This window comes from Ixodes scapularis, unplaced genomic scaffold, assembly GCF_016920785.2.
Source record: "Ixodes scapularis isolate PalLabHiFi unplaced genomic scaffold, ASM1692078v2 PGA_scaffold7__128_contigs__length_106722199, whole genome shotgun sequence".
Lineage (NCBI taxonomy): Eukaryota > Metazoa > Arthropoda > Arachnida > Ixodida > Ixodidae > Ixodes > Ixodes scapularis.
The window spans coordinates 22,235,795-22,260,154 of NW_024609882.1; the positions used below are offsets into that span (position 1 = coordinate 22,235,795).

Sequence of the window (24,360 nt, forward strand, 5' to 3'; positions counted from 1 at the left end):
CACACACACACACACACACACACACACACACACACACACACACACACACACACACACACACACACACACACACACACACACACACACACACACACACACACACACACACACACACACACACACACACACACACACACACACACACACACACACACACACACACACACACACACACACACACACACACACACACACACACACACACACACACACACACACACACACACACACACACACACACACACACACACACACACACACACACACACAAAAAAAGTTTATTTGCATTTTGTTTACGCCAGACTTCCAACCACCGATACACGCCCCAGGAGCCAGGTGACGTCATTTCTTCAGCTAGCGCTTGATTGGCTGTGGAGGCCCCTGGTCTTCCGCTGCGGTTCAGCACAAGAGGAAATGAAGCATGGCCATGCCGAGAGTATTATAGTGTTGGTGCGCCTCACTAGGGGAAAGGGTGGCGCTGCGTATCGTGGTGTAATCTGACGTCACGGTGCGTTCACGTGACGCGACCTCACGATTTGACTTCATGTTGTCACCTTACGCCACGCAACACCATAACGCCAGGCCACCTCACGTTACACCGTGATCCAATGTGACCTCATAGTATCACTTGACGTCACGTGTCGTGACATTATTACACTGACGTCATCGAAGCTACACCCGCCGACACGAAAACCCCCTACGACTGAGGCGCATTTACAATTTCTTTTATATTTTTTTGCTTGATTTATTATGCCATTTGGGGGGTCCACTCAATCATAACAAAGGGGGGGGGGGGGGGAAGGGGGGGTTACAGGGTCGAGACGTCGCCTGTCGCCGGAACGACGACGTGGTGAATGGCCCATCGCATCCGGGTCGCCAGTTAACGATCGCGGGTGGCTCGGGGCGGACCGAGTTGGGCGGACGGGACGACTCCCCCCCAAAGTCATCTCGAACGGGGCTCGTTTACAAGACGACGACGAGGGTTTGTCGCGAACTTTCGGCGAACCTCGATGTTCGACTGGATTCGGCGAACCTTCGAACTTTTAGCACTTTTAGCAAACTTAGAAGAAGGATGGGTGGATGGATTGCATCGGGCGGTAGCTTGCACCACCGAGCCTAGAAACATCTACGACCTCTCCCTTTAAATTTCGATTTGAATTCCGTTATTCCGTATCAAGTTTAATCGCTCACCCCTCCGATTTCTACTCGGTGACCGTGTCGCCCGACTTCTGCACGGAAACTAAATAGTTTATGCGGTAGTTTAATTTATTTTTTTATTAAATTATTCGCAACGCTTACACGGTACAAGAAACAAACATGCGTTATTTAAATGCTTCAGCTAGTTTAATGTCAAACGACGAAACATTACGCCCAATAAATATCGCGCTTTTCCCACGACGCTGGTGTCAGCTCGCGGTAAATTTTTGGGCAAGCGCACTTAAGTCGCGCTTCGGTCGAACTTTCGCAGAACTCTGGTCGAACTTTGCGTCGGAAGTTCGAGGAAGTCGAACCTTGTCGAAGTTGCGACGACAACGACTGGGTGGGAGATAGAGAGGAACGCAATGAAATGATACGAGGGAAGGGGCGCTTGAGTCCTGACGTTTTAATTGGGTCGACGCGTTTGTTGGTGTACCTCTTTGTTTTCCACTACCCTTCCCTCCAGCGTCGTCTTTTGGTCCCTTACGTAATTTGTTTGTTGTGTGCAATCGCTGAAGTATGATGGGTGATTGAATAAGGATGCGGTTCTTCCGGTTTTCTGTAGGGACAACGTTTTTTTGGGAAGGTCTTCCGATCTCTCTGAAACACTTTTTAACGTTCGAGATTTCGTAAAAGTCTGCGGTCGCATTTGCAGACGGCTTTATACGCTGTAACGAAGTCCACCTTAGCTGCTTAGCGGGTCTTCTATAATTATTTTAAAGCGACCGGAAACAGCTAAAAAAAAAAAAAAAAGTCACTTCCTATCGAAAAAAAAAAAAATGCGCGCACGCGGAAAAGCGAGAGCACGCGGGTTTCGGTGCAGTCCTTTGAGACGAGTCATGTGAACGTTGTGCGATTCCTGCACTCGTTATGTGAACATTGCACATGTTACGCGAGTCTTGCACGCCTGGCCCTGTTTCCCTGTTGTCAATGGAAGCCTCGCTAGAAGTTCGGAATGTCGCTGTCTGTGCACAACGTACAAACGCGCGAACGACTGAGGTAGTGTGCAGGCAGACGGACGACAGAGAGACAAAGAAAAATAAAAAGAAAAGGGGGGGGGGGTGGAGGCGAGGAGAGGAGGAAACGGCTTCTCCAAGTGCTCGAACTTCCGGGCCGAAATAGGCGTCAGGAAAGGCGCCTCCCTTCCTCGCGGCACCTGAGCTAGCGCGCCGTGTTCTTGTGCCGCCCAGTTCCGCCCGACGAGCAGACGGACGGGAGCAGGCGCCGCTCTTTATAACGCAGGGTCGACGGTTTTCTCGTCTGCTCCACGAGTGTCTGCTGGGCAGGTAGCTCCCGATGACGCCGCCTTCTAAGAAAAGGGAAGCTTTTGGCACGTCTGCTTCGTGTTCTGATAAACTCGGAAGCTCCCAGAATGGGTCGCGAATGAAGCCGGTCACATTCTAGCTTCGTTCGATGTACCCGCACCTCCTGCGTACTTCCGGTCGTGGTCTCAATACACGGATCGGAAGTACACTGTCCTACGCTTTTCTGCATTGGTGCAGGCAAATCGAACGAACCTACTGTGTGACGTCACTTGACTTCAAGAAGCTACTGTGTGACGTCACGTGACCTCAGGACGTTGTGCAACGCCATGGTGTCGCCATGACGTCTTGTGGGATCATGACGTCAAGTTTACACGAGACCTTGACCTGTGTGTCGGTCTTGCGTGACGTGTCGTCGTTGTTACACGTGAAAATGAGTTGCATGGATGTTTACACAATGGAAAGGTATTCTGCATTGGAATAGACTTCTATCTCCACTGTAGTGGGGCAAGCAATTTGACTAATGCAGTGCATGTCTGTCCTTGCAGGCACGTTGGCTCCTCTTTGCCTCCGGCACGCGTTTTCTGTTGGAAAGAAATGACGTCTTCCGATCGCTCTCATTAAAACAATTAAAAAAAAAAAAACATACTTATAAAACCCGACCCCCCCAAAAAAAAAGACAACGTTACCACCTTATGCGGCCAAAGTTCGGTGGCCTTCGTTAGAAGCCGTCTGCCTGGAAAGTTGTTTTTGCCTAAAACACCGATGTTTTGCGGAGCAGCCCTTCGATCGTTTGAGAGGGTTAGCGCTAGAAATGCATATGAATCAAACCCGTCCCGGAAACGACTAAGGAGTTACATTGTGCGTCGCTTGAAGTATCAATAAAAAAAAAAAAAAAGAATAAACGAGACTAAATTAAAGACGTGTGGTTTTAAAACCCTGGCGAAACATATTGAACATTGTGACATTGTGAACAACAAACTGAACAAGGACGAAGAGGCACACACATACGCCAGGACTGTCGCTGACTTCCAACTAAGTTTATTTAAAAAAAAAAAACACACAATGTGTACCATTGCCCATGAAAAAAGTACAAATAATACAAAAATTGTATAATAAAATACTTACCTGCTTCGCGCCAATCGAATCGGATAAGGCCACAAAGGAAAGAGACTTCTCTGTCAGTGAGACACACCGAAGACATGCTGACTCACTTGTCTACAGCCTTCCTGATAAGAAAAAGAACGCCTCTAATATTTCTCTCTCCGTTTCGTCCTTTGCTCTCTTTAAGAACTTAGTCATTTTCAAAAGCGGTTCACCCCCCTCAGCGCTTAGTGCCCAGCAAGATGACCCCTAGATGGTTTCGTACCTATAGGCTATGTTCGCGAGCTCTGTCATTAAAACATCGCATTGAACACGTTTATTTTATGTGTTTTTGTGTGAAATTTTATGCATACGAGGCACGATTTGCACTGATTTTTTGTTAATATGTTCGCGAGTACCTTTTTTTTTAATGTAACACTAATTTTGTTGTAAAAGGCTCTCGCAAAGACCTGATAGTAACATGGTAAGGTACCCCACATATTTTAACTTCTTGAACTGGAGGTCGAAGCAGGTTGACGTTTTATGCTCTCAACGTTTTGTAGGGGCTGCATGTAAGCAATTGCTGGCTCTTGCTTGCTTAGTGACTGGCTAGGTACGGTGTTAATTGTCTTTTTTCTTCTGCTCCTTGCAAGCTTGGCAAAATATGTTCAATGCTTACTAAAAAAAAAAAATCAATGCGCAAGAAAAAGCAAGAAAAAAAAGTGGAAGCCGTTTACAACTCCCTGTAACACCGAATTAGAGCGCAGCTCTTGAGGAGGAGGAGGGAAGGGTACTGGGGGGGGGGGGGGGTCACGTGACCTTGGGGGGTCACATGACGATGCAATGATGCCATCAGTGACGTCACTGATGACGTCACCAGTGACGATGACGATGCGGATTCCGATGACGTCATCAGTGACGTCACTGATGGCGTCATCAGCGATGATGACGATGACGATACGGATGTCAGTGACGTCACTGATGACGTCATCCGTGATGATGACGATGCGGATGCCGGTGACGTCATCAGTGACGTCACTGATGACGTCATCAGTGATGATGACGATGCGGATGCCGGGGACGTCATCAGTGATGATGACGATGCGGATGCCGGTGACGTCATCAGTGACGTCACTGGTGACGTCATCAGTGATGATGATGATGACGATGCGGATTCCGGTGACGTCAACAGTGACGATGACGTCATTGGGGAGGTCACGTGACCTCGGCGGGTCGGGTCACGTGACCCTGGGGGGTCACGTGACCTTGGGGTGACCTTGAGGTGACCTTGGTTACGCCGACGCCGACGGCGACGCCGACGCCACTCAAGCCGGGAACGGGCCCCTAAGAGCTGCGCTCTAAAACAAACACAGCAGGTTTTTCTGTATTGACTGCACAACTGGGGCTATATATGAAATTCCTTTTAGCTGTGGCCGCATTTAGATTGGACGAACAGGTCGGTGTTTCAATAACGGAGTTTGCGAGCATCGTCTATCGATACTAAGCAATCTACTAGGTGGTCACCGCTTTTGAAAAATGACCTAGTTGCTGAAGGACTACAAAAGACAAAACAAAGAAAAATAGGGGATTTTTTTTTTTCCTTATTGGGAAGGCTGGAGACAAGTGAGTCAGCATGCCTTTTGACAAAGGAAGTATATTTTCTTCAATGTTTTTATCTGGTTCGATTAGCGCGGGGTAGATAAGTGTTTTATCGTATAATTTTTGTATTTGTTCTATTTGTGTGTGCTTTTTCCCGCAGGCGATGGTATATATTGCTCGGTTTGATGTTGCGATAAACCTTAGTTGGAAGTCAGCGCCAGTCCTGTCGTATGTGTGCCTCTTCGTCCTTGTTCAGTTTGAGCTGTTTTAGTAACGTCAAGTGTGAACCAACTGTTAGCCCAATCAAAAGTCGCGTCAAATATTGCGAGTAAGTGTACACAGGGAGGAAGATATGCATATTATAACATATGCTGGCGGTGTTTGGTCCGAGCTGTATAGATGGGCGATTTGGCCATGGAAGCACGGCGGCTAAGCTGGGTTATTTAACGTGCATAACAGAATAGAGATTACACGACTGCACGCGCCGACAACGATCGTCCCTGTCTAAAGCGATAGCGGTGTATCGGCATCACTGCGGTGCTTCGGAGCGTTGCGTGGAGCCGACTCACAGGGAGCGCCGAACGGCCCACTGCGCCATTACTTGCCGGCAGGTCCCGTTCCTAATGGCTCCCGTGGGCCCTGTTGTTCGGATGACGAACGTCTCGCTTATTCTTGCCATCAATATTATACGATCTAGCGGACTCCATCCCTTTCGACGTGACTTTCGGCGAGGCCGTTGTGTTGCAATTTATGACCATCGTGAAATTGGCCCTAGCTTCTCTGTTTTTTCTCCTTGGCCAGAGTTCAAAGTAGGGTCATATGTCCTGCACATTTGAGCGCGTAGTGTCTGGCCATATTTCGTCTACTATAGAACATACTGTAGTTCTTGTCTGGTGCATCAAATAAGTGTTCTTGTTGTGCACTGCGCAAATACGGCGTCAGCGGGTTTTTTTTTTTTTTTTTTTTTTTTTAGTTTTTAGAGAGGCAAGTTAGTATAAAACTTTTAAATTTGTCACGAGGTTAGATTTCCGCTTAAGAACATTCTACTATACTAGTTGTTTTGAACATAGGCTTGTAGCAACGACAACAACTGGTGATTGGCTTGTTGATGCTAGATGTGTTGTTGTTATCATCTGATGTGTAGATCACCTATGTTTAGAATCATTATTTTATGAGAAGGAATGGTTTCTAAAAGGAACATACAGGTTTGCGCACCACGTAAAAAAGCACATTGGTATGTTCTTGCATTTCTCCTTTAAGTTCCTAGCGTGGAATATTTTCAGTTTAGTTTGTAACAGGAGGAGGTAGGTAGTATGCGAGCCTCTTACTCAAATTTTGTGTAGCCTTTCGAATTGAGTTTTAACTTCGTAACAAAACAACGTAAAACAAAAACAAAAATTTACTGCTAGTAGAGGCAACAAAGCTTTCGTTAAAAAGTAGACACTAATCACTCGCAATGGCTGCACGGCAACAGGACTGCGTTGTCCGCATCGCTAATTTTCGTTCGTCGCATTAGCAGTGATGAAGACGGCATTCTAATTGCACGAGCGGCGGCGGGGGCCGACCAACTACGCTAATGCTCTCTCAATCCATCCACCCTATTTGTATGTTATTTTTTTTTTTTCTCGCTTAGGTTCATTGTTCTGCTACCTTTCCGCCCAACGCTCCGAGCCATCGGAGGTTAAAGACGCCGCCACTGATATGTTTTCCTGGTCACGTCGTCCCGCCGTTCCCCTCCCTTCCAGTAGTAATTTTTCTTTCTTTTTTTTTTTTTAAACCTCCTCCTAGCTTCTTTTTTTCTTTTTTTGGGTCGTTAAAATTAAGGGGTTAGCGTGTCAGGCGGACTCCTCGCACCACAGCGTAGGGCACAAAAATACGGGGACAGTTCGCAATTAAAAACGCGGCGGCACAGTCGTGTGTGACCTTTTCCCATCGTCGAACTTCACATTTCTCGCTGCGTGCGCTTGCCCACACAGCACACGCGATGATGCGGGATTTAGTTTTCCAGACGAGCCGAGAGATGGAGCCAGCTGTCGGAGGTGCGCCGCCGAGTCACGTGACGGGCTACCATAACAGTCGCAGATGGTCGGTCGATGTGTGTAGGTCTCTTCTACGGGTACCGTTAGGAAGTCTGTCGAACGCGTGGATTATCTTCTGCTAGCCGCTGATTTCGTCTTTGAATGCGTGCTGCTTTCATGTAGCCCTGTGCGGGTGTGGTAGTTTTCGCAGGATGAGCGAGTGAGTGTTTGCCCCGCGAGCGAGGAACATCGAAGTGTTGCTTCCACGAGCGCTGCGAAGCGAGCGGCAGGGCAGGCAGTGCGTGCGCTGGCGGCGATATTTCCTCGCGCGCTGGTCTTCATGGCTCCGCCGATTTAGGCGCTGAGGGGGTCTGTGGATTAAATTATGGGGTTTAGGCCGTGCGAGTGTGTCCGGACGAAATGGAAGCAGTGGGCGCTGGCTGGCACGCTGGCGCACTGCATTTTCTTCGCAACTGCATTCGTCGTGAGTAACGGATCGTTGTGTGTTCCTCCATCGCGTGACTCACGTTTCAGTTTGTTTTTATTAGTTTTTAGTTTATTCCGTATTGTACGCGGTTTGAGCTCTACTTGCGTCGTAAAATCTCAAATCTCGCATATTGATCATATCCTTTCTGAAGCATTAATTACTCGTGTATGAATTCTCCTTTACCGATTTTTTTTTCCCTCTGAGTGCATCAAGTTTAATTGATTATGTTGTAGATCAATAAAACGTATCGTGGATGAAAAAAAAAAAATAGGGAAGGTGCAGTCATTGATTTTTGCATGCATCCTCAAAGACGATGCTCGATTTCCATGCTCGAAAATTTCGACCCATATCTTTGTAGTATAGTAGTTAAAAGGGCAAGGGGTCATTTTTATGAGCTCGCTACGCTGCGAAGAGTCTAGGCTATTTTACAACGTCGTTGAGCAGACGCTTTTATAGGGCCGTAAACAGCTCTTCCTCGGCGTTGCCGTGCCTCGGCGTCGAGACGTCCGTTATCTCCGCGGGTATAACAGTCAAACGCTCGATTGTTTACTGCGAGCCCTCCGGAATACTTCCGTTGTGGCCCCTGTCCGACTGTAGTCACTGACAGGATGAGAAGGGCAGTGAGGAGTCTCACTTGTCCCGCCCCCGGCGCGAGCTTCCGACCTTCGATAGCGCTGCGGCGTCTCGTGAGCATCGAGCGTGCACGCGCAGCCGAAGCACGGCGGAAGGCGAACGAGCGCGTGCTGGAGGCCAGGCATTCCAAGAAAGACGCCCCGCCGTTCTCATTCTGCCGGCGACTACACTGCGACAGAAATGAGCTAGTTTCGACGACTGGAGCGTTCTTGCAGGGCGCTTTCGCAGACGTAAACTTTTGGGGACATAACACATCTTTCAATCTGTCAAGGGCCCTGTGACAGGGACTTATACGGAGAGCAAGTCGTCTGATTCTTTCTCAGGAGTTGCGGTGACGTCAGAACAACGTCGAGCTCTGATTGGCTTTGATGGAAAGGGTACCCACTACTTATTTCAACCAGCCAACAAAAGCTCGGCGTCGTTCTGACGTCGCCGCACCTCCTCCGCAAGGAGCAGACAATTTGCGCTCCCTATAAACTTCGCTTTTCTGTGCCAGCCCGGACCAGAGCTTTGAGTCTGGCAGGTACGGCTGAGAAGCGCGGCGGACTCTCCACACTCGTATTGTTTGCAATACGAGGAGCAAGTCGTCTGCTTCTTAAGCGTAGGAGTTGCGGCAACACCAGAATGACGCCACACTCTGATTAGCTTTTGCCTCGAGGCCTACACACTATTTCTTTGCAGTCGGCCAATAAAAGCTCGGCGTTCTGACATCCTCGCAACCCCTGTGCAAGAAGCGGACAAACTTGCCGTCTGACAAACTTGATGCCACGCAAAAACACTGCGTAGGGTGTTTTTGCGCGACATCAATCTGCCATTTTGTCCTTAGACGTCAGCATGGTGAAACTCGTAAGCTTTTTTTTGTGCGCTATTGATTTGAGGGTACAATGTCGATCCTCGGAATGCTCACTTTCTGCCTGTGCCAGAATACTCATAACGCTAAAATGGTGGACGGAATCACGGCGCTGAAAACGCCCTATTGCGGGCAATAATAGTTTGAAGGGTCGCCGACTGGCCACGACACGTTTGTATCAATTTGGTATTGTGGAAGACGACTTGAGATTGCCAAAAGGCTTTTTTTTGTTACGTTGCCAGTCAAAATCCGGGTCTGTCGCTTTTGCAGTGCATGCGCTGTTAAACAATGCCAGCATTTTGTTTTTATGTACACTTTACTTAATTTTGATAGGTTTTTTTTATGGAGTGAAGTTTGTATTGTGCCAATACATGGACAATAGACATTTTTCCAAATTATCTGAGCACCACGGACGATGCTGGGAATGTAAATAAATGTGCTTGCCTTGTCAGTATAAAAAATTTTAAGTAAATGATCAAAGTAAGGCATTGACGAATGCACATGCAAAGTGCCATTTCTTTTTCGAGTTTGGTTTAGAACAATTACTGCTGCAGACACCAGCATGTGCGGCATGTGTAATACACTCATGGCATGCTCCTTGGTAGTTGGGTAATTAAGCAAAATATCTATCAGTGCAAACATTATTACTAGTTTTGCTTGTCCTTCTCACATGAGACTAACAAGCTGCCCTCAAATGATGAGTGTAAAAATTTAAGCAGAATATTACAGTGCTGCTGCCACTTTTTGTTTCCTGGGAAAAGATGCAAGCTTGTTCAGAAAACAGCAGCTCTTTTCAGTACCAACCTCTGATAGATTGTTGCCATGTAGTCCCCTCTACTTTTCAGTTTCTAAACTAGCATAATCATTCGTCGTAGGATTGCAATGGAGTCGGTTTGAATGGCATGGTTCATTGCCTAGGATGAAGTGATCCTCTTGAAGGATTTCTTACATGCAGAAATAAATCTCATTTGCATAAAAGCCAAAAGACAATCTGGATCATCTTTAAAATACCGGCTCTAGGTAGCTGTTGTGCTCTCGAAATAACTCTTGTTTACGTAGTGAAGGAGGTGACCTTCGAAAATAACTTTTGTTTACGTGGTGAAGGAGGTGGCCTTGGACTTTCGTAAATGATAGCCCTAGGAGGAAGCAGAAGTGCCAGCCTGGATCTTTGCCAAGGTTTCTTGATTTCCTTTTGGTAACATACATGCATGGAAAAGGTTGTCAGTTAAGAAAGTCTGTCACTTCTGTGAGTGGTTATGGTTTGAAATCACATTAATAATTACTCATACTTGGTTGAGTTGCATTTTAATGCCCACAGCTCTTGCTTTGCAGTATACGTCTTGAGTCTTTTTGAGGTCTCCATCAGTTTTTATCTGTCCACCCCCGCTTGTAAAATTTGGATTGAACATGGAGGATAATTTATCTTTCTTTTACTACTTGAAGCACCCTGCATGTTATAACAAGTATTTAGTGTTTGAAAATATGTGAACTCCGAGGTCTTGAAATGTTTTTGGGATTGGATGGTCATTGACTAACCCCAGCCATTTTCCTGACCTTGGCACTCCTGCCTCCGCAACACTAGTAGGCAGAGGATTGTGAAGGAAGATGCCACTCTCCTGGTAAAATCAATTTTAAAGGAGCTGTGCCACAATTTCAGTGCCTTACTCAAATAATTTGGTAGTTGGTGTCTCAACCTTTCTGAAGTAAAGAACAAAAAAAGAAAAAAAAAAGCTTTTGCCTGCATGTTTTCGTTTTTATTTTAAAAAATGACTAAGATTGAGGTTTTCGGCACCTTTCAGCTCCTTCACCATCTTCCGAGTCTCGTGCGCTGTGACGTGAATGGGGGACGCGCGAGGTTGCTGTGAAGCTCTCTCTCTAGAGCCATGAGTGAGCAGTGAGAACTCATTGCTCGCGACCACGTGACCACGTGCTTGCACAGCGGTGTTTTCACAGCGCGATCAATATAGCGAAAGGAGGAAAGTCTTGCCCAGGTCCGGCTGTCCCCGTTCGGCTCTGCCCCCGTCCCCCTCCGGCTTCTGCCGGCTGTTTGTGGTAGCAGATACAACTGACGGTTTTGCTGACGTCGGATAGATGGCGTCGCTGAAACTCCGGATAATAAAAGTTTTGTCGATGATACCAGGTTTTTTACGCATTTATATTTATGTTGGAATGACAAGAGTTATAGAAGAATTACCTCTTATCGAGCAGGTATTTGCTCAACGTCCTATCGTTTTACAAGTCCCCCATTGACGTCACGCCGCGCATTTCTCATCGCCGTCGCTCACATTTGCAAGTCGGAAAATATTTTAATTTTTGCCTCATGATTTTGCGGCGGAATCGCAACATTTCGAAGGAAGGAGATGTGTTTTCTGTCTTTTGTGATAAGATAAACAATGTCAAAAGTAGAACATGCAAATTCTTTCACTGTTAAAATCGTTGCGTAGCTCCTTGATGAGATTTTGTTTTCTTGTGGTCTGGAAATAATGTTATGCATCCATTTGAATAGAGCCATTGCCTTTAACCTCTTTGCATTCTTTCGTACGCTCATTATCTTGCTTAAACCTGACCCCATTCTTTTGTACTCATTTCAAATTGTGATCTATCCAGTTTCTTTTCATCATATTCAAGAATACATTCACCGATTCAAGTTGCTTCAGTGTCTTCCCTGCGAAACGATTCAAAATGTTGATTGCCGTCCAATTCACAACATTGAGTTACTGAGCGGGGGGATCGGTGGCTGAGTGTATTAACGCGCCGCAGCTCGGAGTGCATAGAGCAAAAGCTCATGCTGCAGAACCCAGGGACCCTGGGTTCTACCCCACCCCTGCCCGTTTCGATCTGGATGAGCATCGTACCGGCGTGCGGTCGTGTATCAGTACTGCGTGGTGCAGCTTAAAGACCCCAGGCTGGCAGTGGTACTGCTCTGGCTAAATTTCTCATCTGTAGCTGAGGCACCACACACCCACTGGGGCTGACTAACTCCCGGCTGTCTAAACATACACACAACACAATCATTTATTATTATTAATTACTTCTGAGACCGATTGTGTGTTTGTGTACAGCTTGCGGGCATAGCAATTAAGGCGTGCCCCACTAGGCTTGTGCCACTTCAGTTTGGTCCCTGGGAAATAGCCCAAAGTGTCAATTGCTCTCCAATTCGCAGCATTGAGATGTGGTGGTGGGTGTGAGACGTCTAACGAACAATGGGGTGCTGGGTGGTTACTATTTTGTATGGCTCGGTTCTAATGGTGGTGGTGAGATGGAATTGATGAAGTGTTAGAACACATCAAGTAAAGGGCTGTCCACACAGGACACAGCAAATGCTGTGCACAACATTTGCTGTACTGGTAGTGGAGGTTTTCCCCTGGTTCTGGTCTGGTTTGGGACGTTTTTATTTTTGCTGGGGGGGGGGGGGAGAAGCTCTGCTTTGCTTGCGTTTTTGGACAGGGACTTGAAACGTCTCGAAACGTGCCTGTCACCTTGATCTGGGCAGCCACTCATACGTTTTACTGGTTGTTGGCAAGGCCTCTGCTGTTATCAGTCCCCAGTCTCCCGAAAACAAGAAAGGGAAAGGGGCAAGGAGGAAAGCCACGCTGTTTGTTTGGTTGACATCCAAACTCAAAACGAACACCCATACACCTCAACGTTAGCGTTTTTCAAAGCGTATGTGCTTTTTGTTGCGCACAGCAATTACTGCATTTTGTTTGAACAGCCCTTTACAGAGCTTTCCCTGTGCGGCAGTGGTGACAGAGGAGGCTTTTTTTGTTCCCGTGTCTTGTTTCTGCAACTGACTGTATGCCCTCTGTGTGCAGCTGGCGGGCATAGCAGTGGTGGTGGTCTCGGTGATGCTGCTGCTGGACAGCAGCAAGTACCTGGCCAACGAGGGAGAGGATAGCCAGATGTACTACTCCATCATCTACATCCTGCTAGGGGCGGGCTCCTTCATGGCCATCGTGGGCTTCCTCGGCTGCTGTGGGGCCCTCAGGGAGAGCCCCTGCATGCTGTGCACTGTGAGCATGAAGACATAACTCTCTGGATACATTGTTTGCAATGAACTTGCCACTCTGCATGTCACCCTTAAAGGGACACTCAAGTGCTTTCTTGTACAAGCTTGTTTTTGATGGCGTATTGTTTGTTGGGCTTTAGTCAATAAATATCACCAGTTCTAGATAGCAAGACGTCCTAGTAAACTCACTGAAGTAGGAATACAAGGGTCCTATTTTCTCTTGGAGGGGGGGGGGGGGGGGGGGGGGGGGCGGTACATGGGCAGCTCTGGGTCTACAGCATCTCTATAAAATATTTGACCAGTGAAATCCAAATGTTTTATTGCTGCTCTATTTAGGCGCTCCGTGCATTATATTTTGCCAAAAGCTTCAAACCTTTGGGTGTGGGAGACGTAATACAGAAATTATTTTTTTGAAAGCGCCATCCTGGTGTCAGTTGCGCAAGGCAGAGAAAAAGGGGCATGTCACAATATTTAATTAGATTTTTAATAGGGAAATCGGTCGCCCCTGAGTGTAATTTCAAGTTTTTCAAGGTGCTTGGAGCCCATAGGCTGAGTCGTCATTATAAACAGACGATCTCAGGATCCATTTTAGCGCCCCCTTAAGACTGGCTCAAACCTTTGCGCTCGAGTTCGACCGACCTCGTTAAAAATTCTTGTGTTCCACAACTTGACACCGTGACGTCGACTCACATGACCAGATTAGGTGACATCGGGTGACGTGACGTCGGTTACAAAACAAAATGTTCTTTTTCACTTTCCAAAACAACCGCATAATGTCTTAAAAAAAAATTAATTGTTACTTTTTAGATGCTGCATTACAAGCACTTTAAGACTTTCAAAATAAAGGTCACTGACAATTCTTTTCTAAAAACTCTTTTTCTTTTCAGTTCTTCGTGTTCCTCGTGGTCATCATTGCCGCCGAAGTCACCGGGGGCATCTGGGCTTGGAGTAACCTCGACACGGTACAGCCTCACATTCCCCTTCTTACGCGTGCATTGTTTTGGCTAGTGATTCTTGGTGCGTGATCTTTTGTCTTCTGCTCTCGTCAATCCCAGTTTGAGAAGGCGGTCAAGGACCAAGTCAACCACATGATCAACAAGGATTACTCTACCTCGGAAGTGATCACCAAGACGATCGACGCCATGCAGCACGACGTGAGTGGCGCCTTTGTGCGTTTGGCCGCCTCGGTGGCTTAAGGGGGAACACTGCTTCTAGAGCTTTTTTTATATAACTTGTGATTCAATTAAAATGGAATTTACATGGCTTATTTGCCATTACAATCTGACTACAAATATGTACTTTGTTTTGACATAACCTAATTAGTTTTATTAATATTGAAAATTTAATTTGTAAAGATTATGGGAAGGATTAATTCAAATTGAAACACTGAGATAAGAAAATAAACATAGATCAGTGAACTAAGAGGTATGTGCAATCCAATAAGGTATAAATGAAAGCTCTATAATGATGTAATGTATAACCTATAATGTATAACTAACTAGCCCGTCACATGATCCTTGTATGATTTATAAACTTCTTATGACACTTTTGAACTTTCCAGTTTTAAAATCATTTTTTGCAGGATGCCTAAGAGGCACCTACAAAAAGCCTGACAGTCTATTTAATATATTTGTACCCCTTATTGCATATGTCACGCATACAGCTAGCAGAGAAAGGAAAAGATATGAAAATGAGAAATGTGCAAGTGGAGATATGGCTTCCATAAAATAGTAAAGGGTGTAAATAGTTCACTCAGAAATAATATTTTAAAAAATCCACAGACCCATTTTACTTTGTTTCCAAGACAATACTTCAAGATAAGAAGGACTTATTTAACTAAAATCCTTCAGGACAAGATGATAAGTCCTTGCCAAACTTCAAAAAACACATTTTTAAAAATGTGTTTTTTTAGTAAACATTTGCCTCAAAGAGCAGTGTCTCCCCTTAAGGCCAAGCACCGGCCTACGGGTCCCAAGGTGGCGGGTTCGAATCCCGGCCGTGTAACCGATCTTTCTGCTGCAGGTCAAAAAATCCCCAGGTTATCCAAATCAGTCCTTACTCGTTCGCTGGGTGGGAGTGAAAATTAAGACTCCTTTCGTCGGTTCGGCACGTAAAACCCCCAAATTCGTGCTCTCTGTGTTTACAGTTGCTAATCTGTTGTACCGGGGAAAGTTACAAGATTCTGCCTTCCACTGCACTTTGGCCATGGGAAATCGGTGGCAGAGTGGGCTGGTGCGCACCAGCTTGGAGCACATGAAGCGAAATCTTGTGTTGCGGAACCCAGGGATCCTGGGTTCAATCTCTACCCCTGCCCGTTTTGATCCGGATGAGCCTCGTACCGGCATGCAGTCGGGTATCGCTACTGCGCAATGCGCGTTAAAGGCCGCAGGCTAGTGGTTGTACTGCGCCGGCTAAATTTCTCATCTACAGCTGAGAAACCAGACGTTCAATGGAGCTGATCAACTTCTGGCTGTATAAACATACACCAGGCGTGGAACGGCTGCGCCATTTGTGCCAGACGCATTTGTCTGCGCCATCCTGCGCCATTTAGTGGAAACTGCGCCACAGTCAATACTTTGCACCATTGTGCTCCAGATCGCACAATGTGCGCCAAAATAATAATATTTTGTCTTGGTTTCGGTTTTTATTGACTCGAATGGCAACAATGAGCGCGTTAAGCTTGATCGGCCTTGCAATTTTTTGTTCCGTTTATTTTTCTGTGTATCCCGAGTCGCAAGCACGCGGAAAAACTCGGGAGTCAGATTCCAAGCGCTACATCACCTGCGAATGGATTGTTAGTCTTCAACTACAAGCGGTTAAGCAAGTCAGCCGAGGTGAGGTCGAGTCGTTAAGCGTCAGATAGCCTGAGGGTACACATTTGCGAAAGATTCCTGTTAGTGCTTCATCGTTAGAAGTTAGAACCGCATTCCTGCAAGATAAATCGTGATTTGATTGAACTGAAACGCTGTCCGATCCGAATCCTTGCCGGCCAGCAGCTCTCACGCGAGCGGTAGATCTGCTCGGCGTACTTTAATCTTGCTCTGGCTCATCGCTTCGAATAGGATAACTCCGTTAATCATAGTCTGATGCTTTGATATTGAGTTGTACAATAGGATAAACTCAAAATTTGTTGCCCTCTTCCTCCGCACAACTGCAGGTCCGTTGCTTAAGCACGTCACGTGGTTCGCACGTATAATTACTATGTTGAACACATGTGGGTCGTGCTATAAACAGTGCTGATTTGCATTTTGAGCAGCTGAAAGCCACTCAGAAAATATCAAGGACACTATCTTCAGAAACATATGGTACTTGCTTTTTTGGCTCTCACTAAGGCCAAGTTTTTGCACCTGTTACACTGTTATTTCATCTACATAGTTTCCTAACCACTGATGCTCATCTGTGCTGCTAAGCACAATTGAAATTGCTCTCGTGCTCGTCTAAGACACAAGCTGAAGTGCAATGAAAACTGATTTGAGCTGCTACCAGCCTGCTCCAAAACAGCTCCCGGGGCTGCTCCCAAGTACATTTCATGAGTTCCACGCCTGTACACACAACATTAAGTGCTTTGGCTGCTCGTCCGCACTCGAGGTGCACAAAACTCCAAAGCGCTGGAGGCGGGGCAACTGAAGCTTCTCCCCGTTGTTCTCACCTTGTCGGCAAGTTTAGTGACGAGCCGCTTTTTTCCCTTGCCGCAGCTCCGCTGCTGCGGAGTGGACGGCCCCCAGGACTGGGCCAACGCCAAGATGAACCAGAAGACGGACGTCTCGATCCCAGGCATCCAGGAAATCGGCATCCGGACGATGCTGGGTGCCTACAGTGTCCCCAAGTCGTGTTGCGTGGAAATGGAGGAGAGCACCTGCGAGGCCGTGCGGCACTTTGAGGGCGTTGCCAGCATCGTCCACGGCATTCATTCTCAGGTGCATGTTCCCTCCTTGTTGTGGCACGTTCCTTCAATTATAGACCAGTGCCTGCTTTGTTCCATGGGCGCCGCTATGTTTGTTAATGCTGACGCCATGACACAGTAGGAGGGCTGCGCTTTTTGCAAGACTCGTTTTTTTTTTTAGAAGTCTGCACGTATAGTAGTGCATGAACGTAAGAAATGCTTAGATGCGAAGCTTCAAGAGCAACACCAATGCCAAGAGAGCTGTAAAAAAACAAAAATTTTGCTTTATGCGCAGCCCCTCACTTTACGAGAGCCTGCGTTTGAGATTATTATTTCCCATTTGTATTGCTGGGGGCCACAATTTCGGACACTGGTCTAAATCAAGCACGAGAGACAGACAAGGACACGACAACGACAGGACAGCGCAGAACTCGCAGTAGGCGTTTTAATTTAAAAAGGAAAGAAAAAGAAAAGCGGGAGAAGCTTTACTGGAGATTTTATACTACTGAAGTTAAATTACTTTTTTTAAGTATATCTTTTTTAGATTGTTATTGTTTAATGCAGTTTTTAATTTTTTTATGATCTTCAATTGGTGCATTTGGTTTTGATTTGACTTATTCTAGTATTTCTTCCGTTTTTGTACTTTCTGTCCTTTAGTATATATCGTCTCCCCTTTTTTTCTTCTCTTCCTTATATTTCTTATTAAAAATGGTGGTTGTCAGTATAGTGCTAACCTGTCAGTGGGACTAGTGGCCGAGTGGGCTAGCGTACATTAGCTCGGAGCATGTGGAGCGAAAGCTCTCGCTGCAAAACCCAGGGGTCCTGGGTTCAATCTCCACCCCTGTCCATTTCGATCTGGATGAGCATTCTGCCAGCATGCAGTCGTATATCACTACTGTGTGGTGCACGTTAAGGACCCCAGGCTAGCAGTAGTACTGCACTGGCTAAATTGCTCATCTACGGTGGGGAACCACGTCGCCATTGTCTAGCAGACGAAAATCCCCATGTGTAAATGACTAACTACTTATTTGTTTTTCTCCCGTTTTCTCGTCTTTTATTTTTCACTTTATGTATTTAGTATGTTGAACCAACTACTAGTCCATTTTAATATTTTAGCGCACATTCCTCTTTTGTTCTGCCGCCTCAGTGGCCTTCAAGGCAAAGCACGGAACTATGGGTCCTTAGAAGCGGGTTCGAATCTCGTCCGATGTGCCTGCAACCCAACGGGTGCTTATTGCAGAGCTGTTGATTAACCGAGATTTCGGTTGCACAACAAAAGATTCCTGGCTGGTCAGAGTTAATCCTTGGTCCTTCTCTGGGGCATGCCAGATGCCTTGCGTGTTTGGCACGTAAAACCCCAAATTTGACTTTGAGTTTTTCGTTGTTGCGAACTGCACGGATGAGTCTAGTCGAGAAAACCAGAGCACATCCCCCTTCATGTATAAAGGAGCATCGTTTTCTTTTTCGCACGTTATGTTACGGTAAACTTTCATTAATTCAACTCTGACGGGACGTTGAAATCAGGTCGGACTATTCAAAGACCAAAAAGCGCAAATTTGGGACTCTGCCATTTTACTGTCAGTTTCTACACACATTCATTCTGCGTAGAGATTTAAATGGATTGATCCGCTAAACATATAAACTTGGCAGATAATCAGAAAGATGGCAGTAAATTTCATAACTGTCAATCATAAAAAAAAAAAATGCACATTTTTGGATTTTTTTTTGGCACCACAGCTTTGATTTTTTATTAAATAACTGCTTTGTGTTTTTGTTATGGTTTCTTTGCAGGGCTGTGGTACAGCGCTGTGGAACGGCCTATACAATAACCTCGTGCTCGTCTGCGCCATTGGTCTCGCCATCGCCGTGTTGCAGGCAGGTTTCTTCTGGTCTCTTAATAATAGTGATAACAATGATCATAATCCCTATTTGCTAAGGAGAGCCGCAACACCGCAGCAACTCAACAGCCCGTACCATGTAGGCACTCGGTGCCGCGCCTAGAGCGATGGTGATTACGTGACGATACAATTAGGGTTTAGAGTTTTCGGAGTTTATTTTTGAGCAAAGTATAACGCGTTTTCCGGAGTTTATTTTACACCTCGAATTCGGAATGCTTCGGAGCTTTCGCTCGTTGTCTACAAACATGAGGAGTTTTTTTTCTAATGTTTAGCGTCGTTGGCCTTGGTAGGGAACAGCAGACAACGCATTTGTTAATGCATCAAAGCGCTTACCCTTCTACCTCCTGCTACATTTTGCCAAAATGTGAAGAATTTGTGCTAACATTGTGCCAGAACTTATTGTCATTTTATTAATACCGAAGATATAATAAATCAAGCCCTGCTACACGGCTGGGTCGTTACGGTAGGCCCGTGCGGATTTCTAAAACTTTTGATTACTGCCTCAAGTAACATTCTACTCGATTTGATGTTTGCATCAAATATTGACGATACTCGCGAGTTTCACAATATTTCTTGCACTCGTCTGCTCTGGCCAGATTGTTGGCATCGTTGAGTATGCTCGTCACTGTGCAGTGGTGTACTGCAGGGAAGCGACAGCCTGCAGTAAGCGTTGCAATTTTGCGTTTCCTGCTTCGCCACAGCGCTCTCGTGCGCTAAGAGAAAAGCGCTCCGCCAGAGCGAGAATTTACGTGCGGTTTCCGAATATAACTGTGGATAGCATATCGTGTTTACTCGCACAATAAACTCACTTTTTTTTTTTTTTAGAAAAAATATTGATGCATATTTAGGGAAGGGGGGGGGGGGGGGGGGGGGGCATTTATTTTGTGGGGTAAACTTTTGTGCATTTCCACCTTTACGCAAACATAATTTCAGGTGCCGATTCGACACGGCAGGGCACGTCTCCGCCTACGGAGGCGTACCCACAGCCAGTCGCGGGCATGCCGCAGTAACGACAGGACCATTTTAGGGCACCTTCCGCATTCTTTTTGCGGAAGAAAGTGCGCCCACGAAGCTCGCACGTCACGGGTAGCGATGCAACCGTTCCTAGGACTACTAACCGCATCCACGATTTCACCGTCCGAAAGCGGACCGCAGATGACAGGGTGTTTGTTGATGTCAATGGTTCCGACGGACGAAACGTCTCTGGAGGTTGGGCGATTCCTCGACTCCAGCTTTGTTAGCCATGCGTGCCGCTCGGTTTCGCCGTTGATCACTGCTGCAACTTAGCAAATCGCGGCGGTTACACTCGTGGGTACTGCCGACACGTCCTGGATACTCCGTGCCTGTCGGAAGCGCTTCCCAAGGCCGTTGTGCTTACTCATTCCCCCACCTCTAATAACGCTTGTGTGCGTTCCGAGACGACGCTTCCTACGTCGAGTGGCTATGCGGAGCGCAAGTTCGTCCGCTTCTTGTGCAGGGGTTGCGACGGTGTCAGAACACCAAGCTCTTATTGGTTGAATGAAAAAGATAGTGGGTAGACCTCGAGGCATTTGGCATTGAGGTCTACACCCGCTATCCTTTCAGTCAAAGCCAATCGGAGCTGGGTGTCGTTCTGACATTGCCGCAACTCTTGCGCGAGTAGCAGACGTCCTGCTTTTCGCATAGAAAGCCGATCGAAGAGAGGGTCCATCTGAAACCACGGAAGGCGTTTCCAGTTTAATGATGGATGCCTCTTGTGGGGATAGGTCGTGAGTGCGCATGCGCTGCGTTTTCGCCTGGCGAGGGGGAAAGCAGGAGGGAGGGCAGAGATGTTTGCAGACGATTGACGCTTTCGTCGCCTCTTCGCAGGTCGTATTACAAATGCCGCTCATAAACCGCGTTCGGAACTTTTCGTAACACGGACTCTGTAGGGCACAAGCAGACGACGCGTCGAGGCCCCAGCGTTAGACTCTCAAGAGCCTCTATCGCAGAGAGTTTTCCAACGCTGAATAGTGGTCACGTGGTTTGTGGATCGCGTTTGCAATACGAGCTGTGAGCGTCTCTGCGCCGCCACCCTGAAGTGACGACGGCGGCGTGCAACCTTTCGGCTGGCGGCCCCCATCGGTTTTTCGTCCGTCCGACGGGCATAGAGTACACGGGAGGCGTTAACACTGTCATGCTTGGTATCGCTTGGCTTGGCCGCTTGGCGACAAAAAAGATTCGCTCGTTGGCTGGCTGAGACGGACTAAGTTAGAGACTTGCGGAACCCTAAATTGGGAATGCATTTATTAAGGAGGAAAAAAGAAACATACAAACGTTGAGTACCGTGGAGAATGCGTTCATTAAGCAAGTAAATATGGTATACGGTAGACTGCAACATTCTGACGACATATTTTTTACATTAGAGATTCATTGAGGATACTTGAGTATTGCGGGAAAACTTTTATAAACTGCTCTATATACTGTAAACGACTTAATTTTCGCAAGGGCCTAATTTTCGCGAATCGCCTACAATTCGCGAAAAATAGGTCCTGCGAAAAATTCCGGTAAATTGTAAACACATAGGAATCTATATTGAGATCCCACCGCATCGCGAAATTTAGAACCCGCGAATTATTTCAAAACTTCAGCTTTTACCTAAATCGCAAAATATTGAGCCCGCAAAAAATAAGTCATTTACAGTATTTATTTTTTTTGCCAAACTCTCATTTTGTTGTTACTTTTATGTAGGTTCCATGCATTCGATGGCACAGGAATTGTTTTTTAAGCATATTTATAAGCAGTGAGAGAGTGCAGGCGAGCTGGTAATCAATTGTCATCTTGTAAACCCTGAGATGGGGAACGATAAAAAAAACGGACGAACACAACAAAATCTTGTTGTGATTTTGTTGTGTTCGTCCGTTTTTTTTATCGTTCCCCATCTCAGGGTTTACAAGATGACATATTTATAATTCACATGCTTGTCTTAGGTGCTGAGACAAACTGCCATGATGCCACATTCTTTTTGCAGATCCTCGGACTGATCTTCACGATAGTATTGTGCTGCGCCGTCCGAAGTGATGGGGGTGCCAGTTTCAAGGCTTGAGCAACTGCACGCTCCTTCCTTTCTGTCTGCTTTGGCCCGTATCCGTCAGATCTCCAGTGGTACGGGCATCCCTAGGTTGGCTGTCTCTTTCAACTGGGGAGAGCTAGGGAAAGTTGGGGAATTTTAGGGGATTTCTGTTTGGGGTGGGGGGGGGGGGGGGAGGGGAACCTTCAGGGTTTTTGTGAAATTTGGGATGAAGGGATATGGGGAAATCCTGGAATGAGGAACGTGGGGTCTCCGAAGTAGGTACGCTCGTGAACAAGGAAAAGGCTTTGGGGATGAAGGCACACAGTACTCATTTTTAGTTCCTTGCTTCGGAGAAAAGTATGCGGAATTAATATCTCGTTCGAATCTCTGGGGATATTAGGAGGTAACCGCAACATATGTTTTGGGTCAAGGAGCCTATGTATGGAATGTGTGTTCTCAGTGTGGAGTGCAAGTCGTCTGCTTCGTGCGCAGGGGTCGCGGTGTTGCCGGAACGGTGCCGAGTTCTGATTGGTTTTGATGGGAAGGATAGTGGGTAGACCTCAATGTTAGATGCCTTGAGGTCTACCCACAACTTTTTTCAATCAACCAATAAGGGCTTGGTGTCCGGGTGTCATTGCAACCCCTGCTCAAGAAGCAGACAAGTTAGCGCTCCGCATAAGCCGATTTTCCGACGTGTACTTGTTATGTGCGGGCTAAACCGCTTGGTTCGCAGTGCTGTGCATATGGCACTGTTTAAAGTTGAATACGTGCGGAGCAGTGTATGCCATGATCTGAAGAAGGCTGCGCTTGAACGCCGCTTGACTCTTCTAGATGGCGTCTAGAGTGCCAAGTGATGACTGCTCGTGGAGTGCTTCGAAAGCTCGCAACAGTGCGCCTGAATGTTTGGTCGCAGCGGCACTATAGCTTACCCAAAGGGAGGGTGCCACAAGTTAGGGGGGACAGTTTTGAGGAAGCACAACTGTGAACTGCCAGTGGAATATGCCGGGAAAGGGTTGTAAAAAAAAGATTGTGTTGCCTTCATTTGTCGACTGCCAGTATGTATTCTGTTTTTTGAGTCAATGTGCAGTGTGATGTTTCATATGACCATACCAAAATCCACCACACAGACACGCACACTTGTCCTTATCTCCTGTGCGAACGTCCCTTGTAGTGGCGGTGTGACCGACGCCTTTCGAGCCATGCTTGTCGCTTATTTTTTCAGCGTCGAAAACTAGGATAGGATATTCACTTTGCAGCGAAGTGATGCGTAAACAAAGAGCGATGTATTAACGTAAATTGCTGGTTGTTGATGCCGGTTGTTTGTGCAGTTTCAGACTCTTGCTTGGGAAGGGACTTTGCGCTGCCTTTTTGGAAGCCTTTCTAAAGTTTGGCGTTTGCTCCGTAACACTCTGCCATTACTTGCTCGGGGAACGCCTGCCAACCGAGCGTTTTATAAAGTCGAGACGATCGTTTACCGAGGCTGCACGAACAAAGGCCTTTTTGGGCCAACACAAAAACCCCCGTGGCAAAGTAAGCTGTTTCTTTATTGGAAAGCCTGCTCTATTTTGTACAACAGATGTTGCGTGACATTCATGGTGCACATATTTTTCAATGCTGAGGCGGCGTTTGCTCAAGCTACGAAGGGGAAGGCGGGAAGTCTCGCGCACCAAGTTTGCGAAGCACAAAAAAGCATAGCCGCCAGCTGATGTCAATAATGTTGTAGTTCCATTTAAAGGTCGTTGTTGGTGACGTTGAAGTGCATTCGAGTTCGTGGTCGTGCAGCAACCGCCGCGACACTTGATTATCGTGACACTTTGGCACGTGTGTCCGTTACATTTGTTTTTACGGTCTTGCCGTTGCATCATTCATTTGTAAAGAGGAGCTTGAGTAACTTCATCCTTTTTTTTTTTTTTTCGTTATTCATAAATGTTGCTAATATATCCACAGTTGTTTCAGTGAGGGATCTTTCTCGCGTGTCGGAAAGTCTTGTCAGTCATGTTGATCAATTGTTTGTTTTTTCGTTTTCTTTTTTTTTTTTAGTTGGCAATTTTTCAACTTTTGACAGCGGTAGTACTCACTCATGGAGACTAATGTATTATTGATCACTGTCACCATTCTTTCTTTTTTCCACCGCATAAAATTTATTGCTCTGTATGACTGCAAGTACAATAAAGATTCCATTTAATCTACCACGACATGGAACCTCAAACTGCTTTGTCTGTCTGCATGTTTTATTTCTTTTCTTGAACTAAGAGACACATTAAATTGAAGAACTATAGTCTGTTGCATGTTTAGAAAAGCAGGACAAGCACCTTTCACAAAGCCTTCCACCCTTTCCACTTTAGGAGAGGGAATGGTAGAGACAAGTGTAGCGGAGGAAAGCACCAATCTCAGCAGGCAAAGAGCTTTGAGG

General features: G+C 46.5%; 1 protein-coding gene across 2 annotated transcripts in view; it reads left to right on the forward strand.

Annotated features, from left to right (window-relative positions):
- The window catches only part of LOC8052110 (CD9 antigen), a 73,539-nt gene extending 49,383 nt beyond the window's left edge, over window positions 1–24,156 (forward strand). Inside the window, exons 1-7 of one of the 2 annotated variants that reach the window (XM_029973609.3) lie at window positions 7,196–7,643; window positions 12,942–13,139; window positions 14,023–14,097; window positions 14,191–14,289; window positions 16,831–17,052; window positions 18,810–18,893; window positions 21,906–24,156. In XM_029973609.3, coding sequence (XP_029829469.1) covers window positions 7,545–7,643; window positions 12,942–13,139; window positions 14,023–14,097; window positions 14,191–14,289; window positions 16,831–17,052; window positions 18,810–18,893; window positions 21,906–21,980 — 852 coding nt within the window. In that variant the 5' untranslated portion in view covers window positions 7,196–7,544 and the 3' untranslated portion in view covers window positions 21,981–24,156. Of the gene's footprint in view, window positions 1–7,195; window positions 7,644–12,941; window positions 13,140–14,022; window positions 14,098–14,190; window positions 14,290–16,830; window positions 17,053–18,809; window positions 18,894–21,905 lie in introns of those variants that run through there. The other variant, XM_029973610.3, reaches the window with a different exon arrangement.
- Window positions 24,157–24,360: the final 204 nt, after the last annotated feature.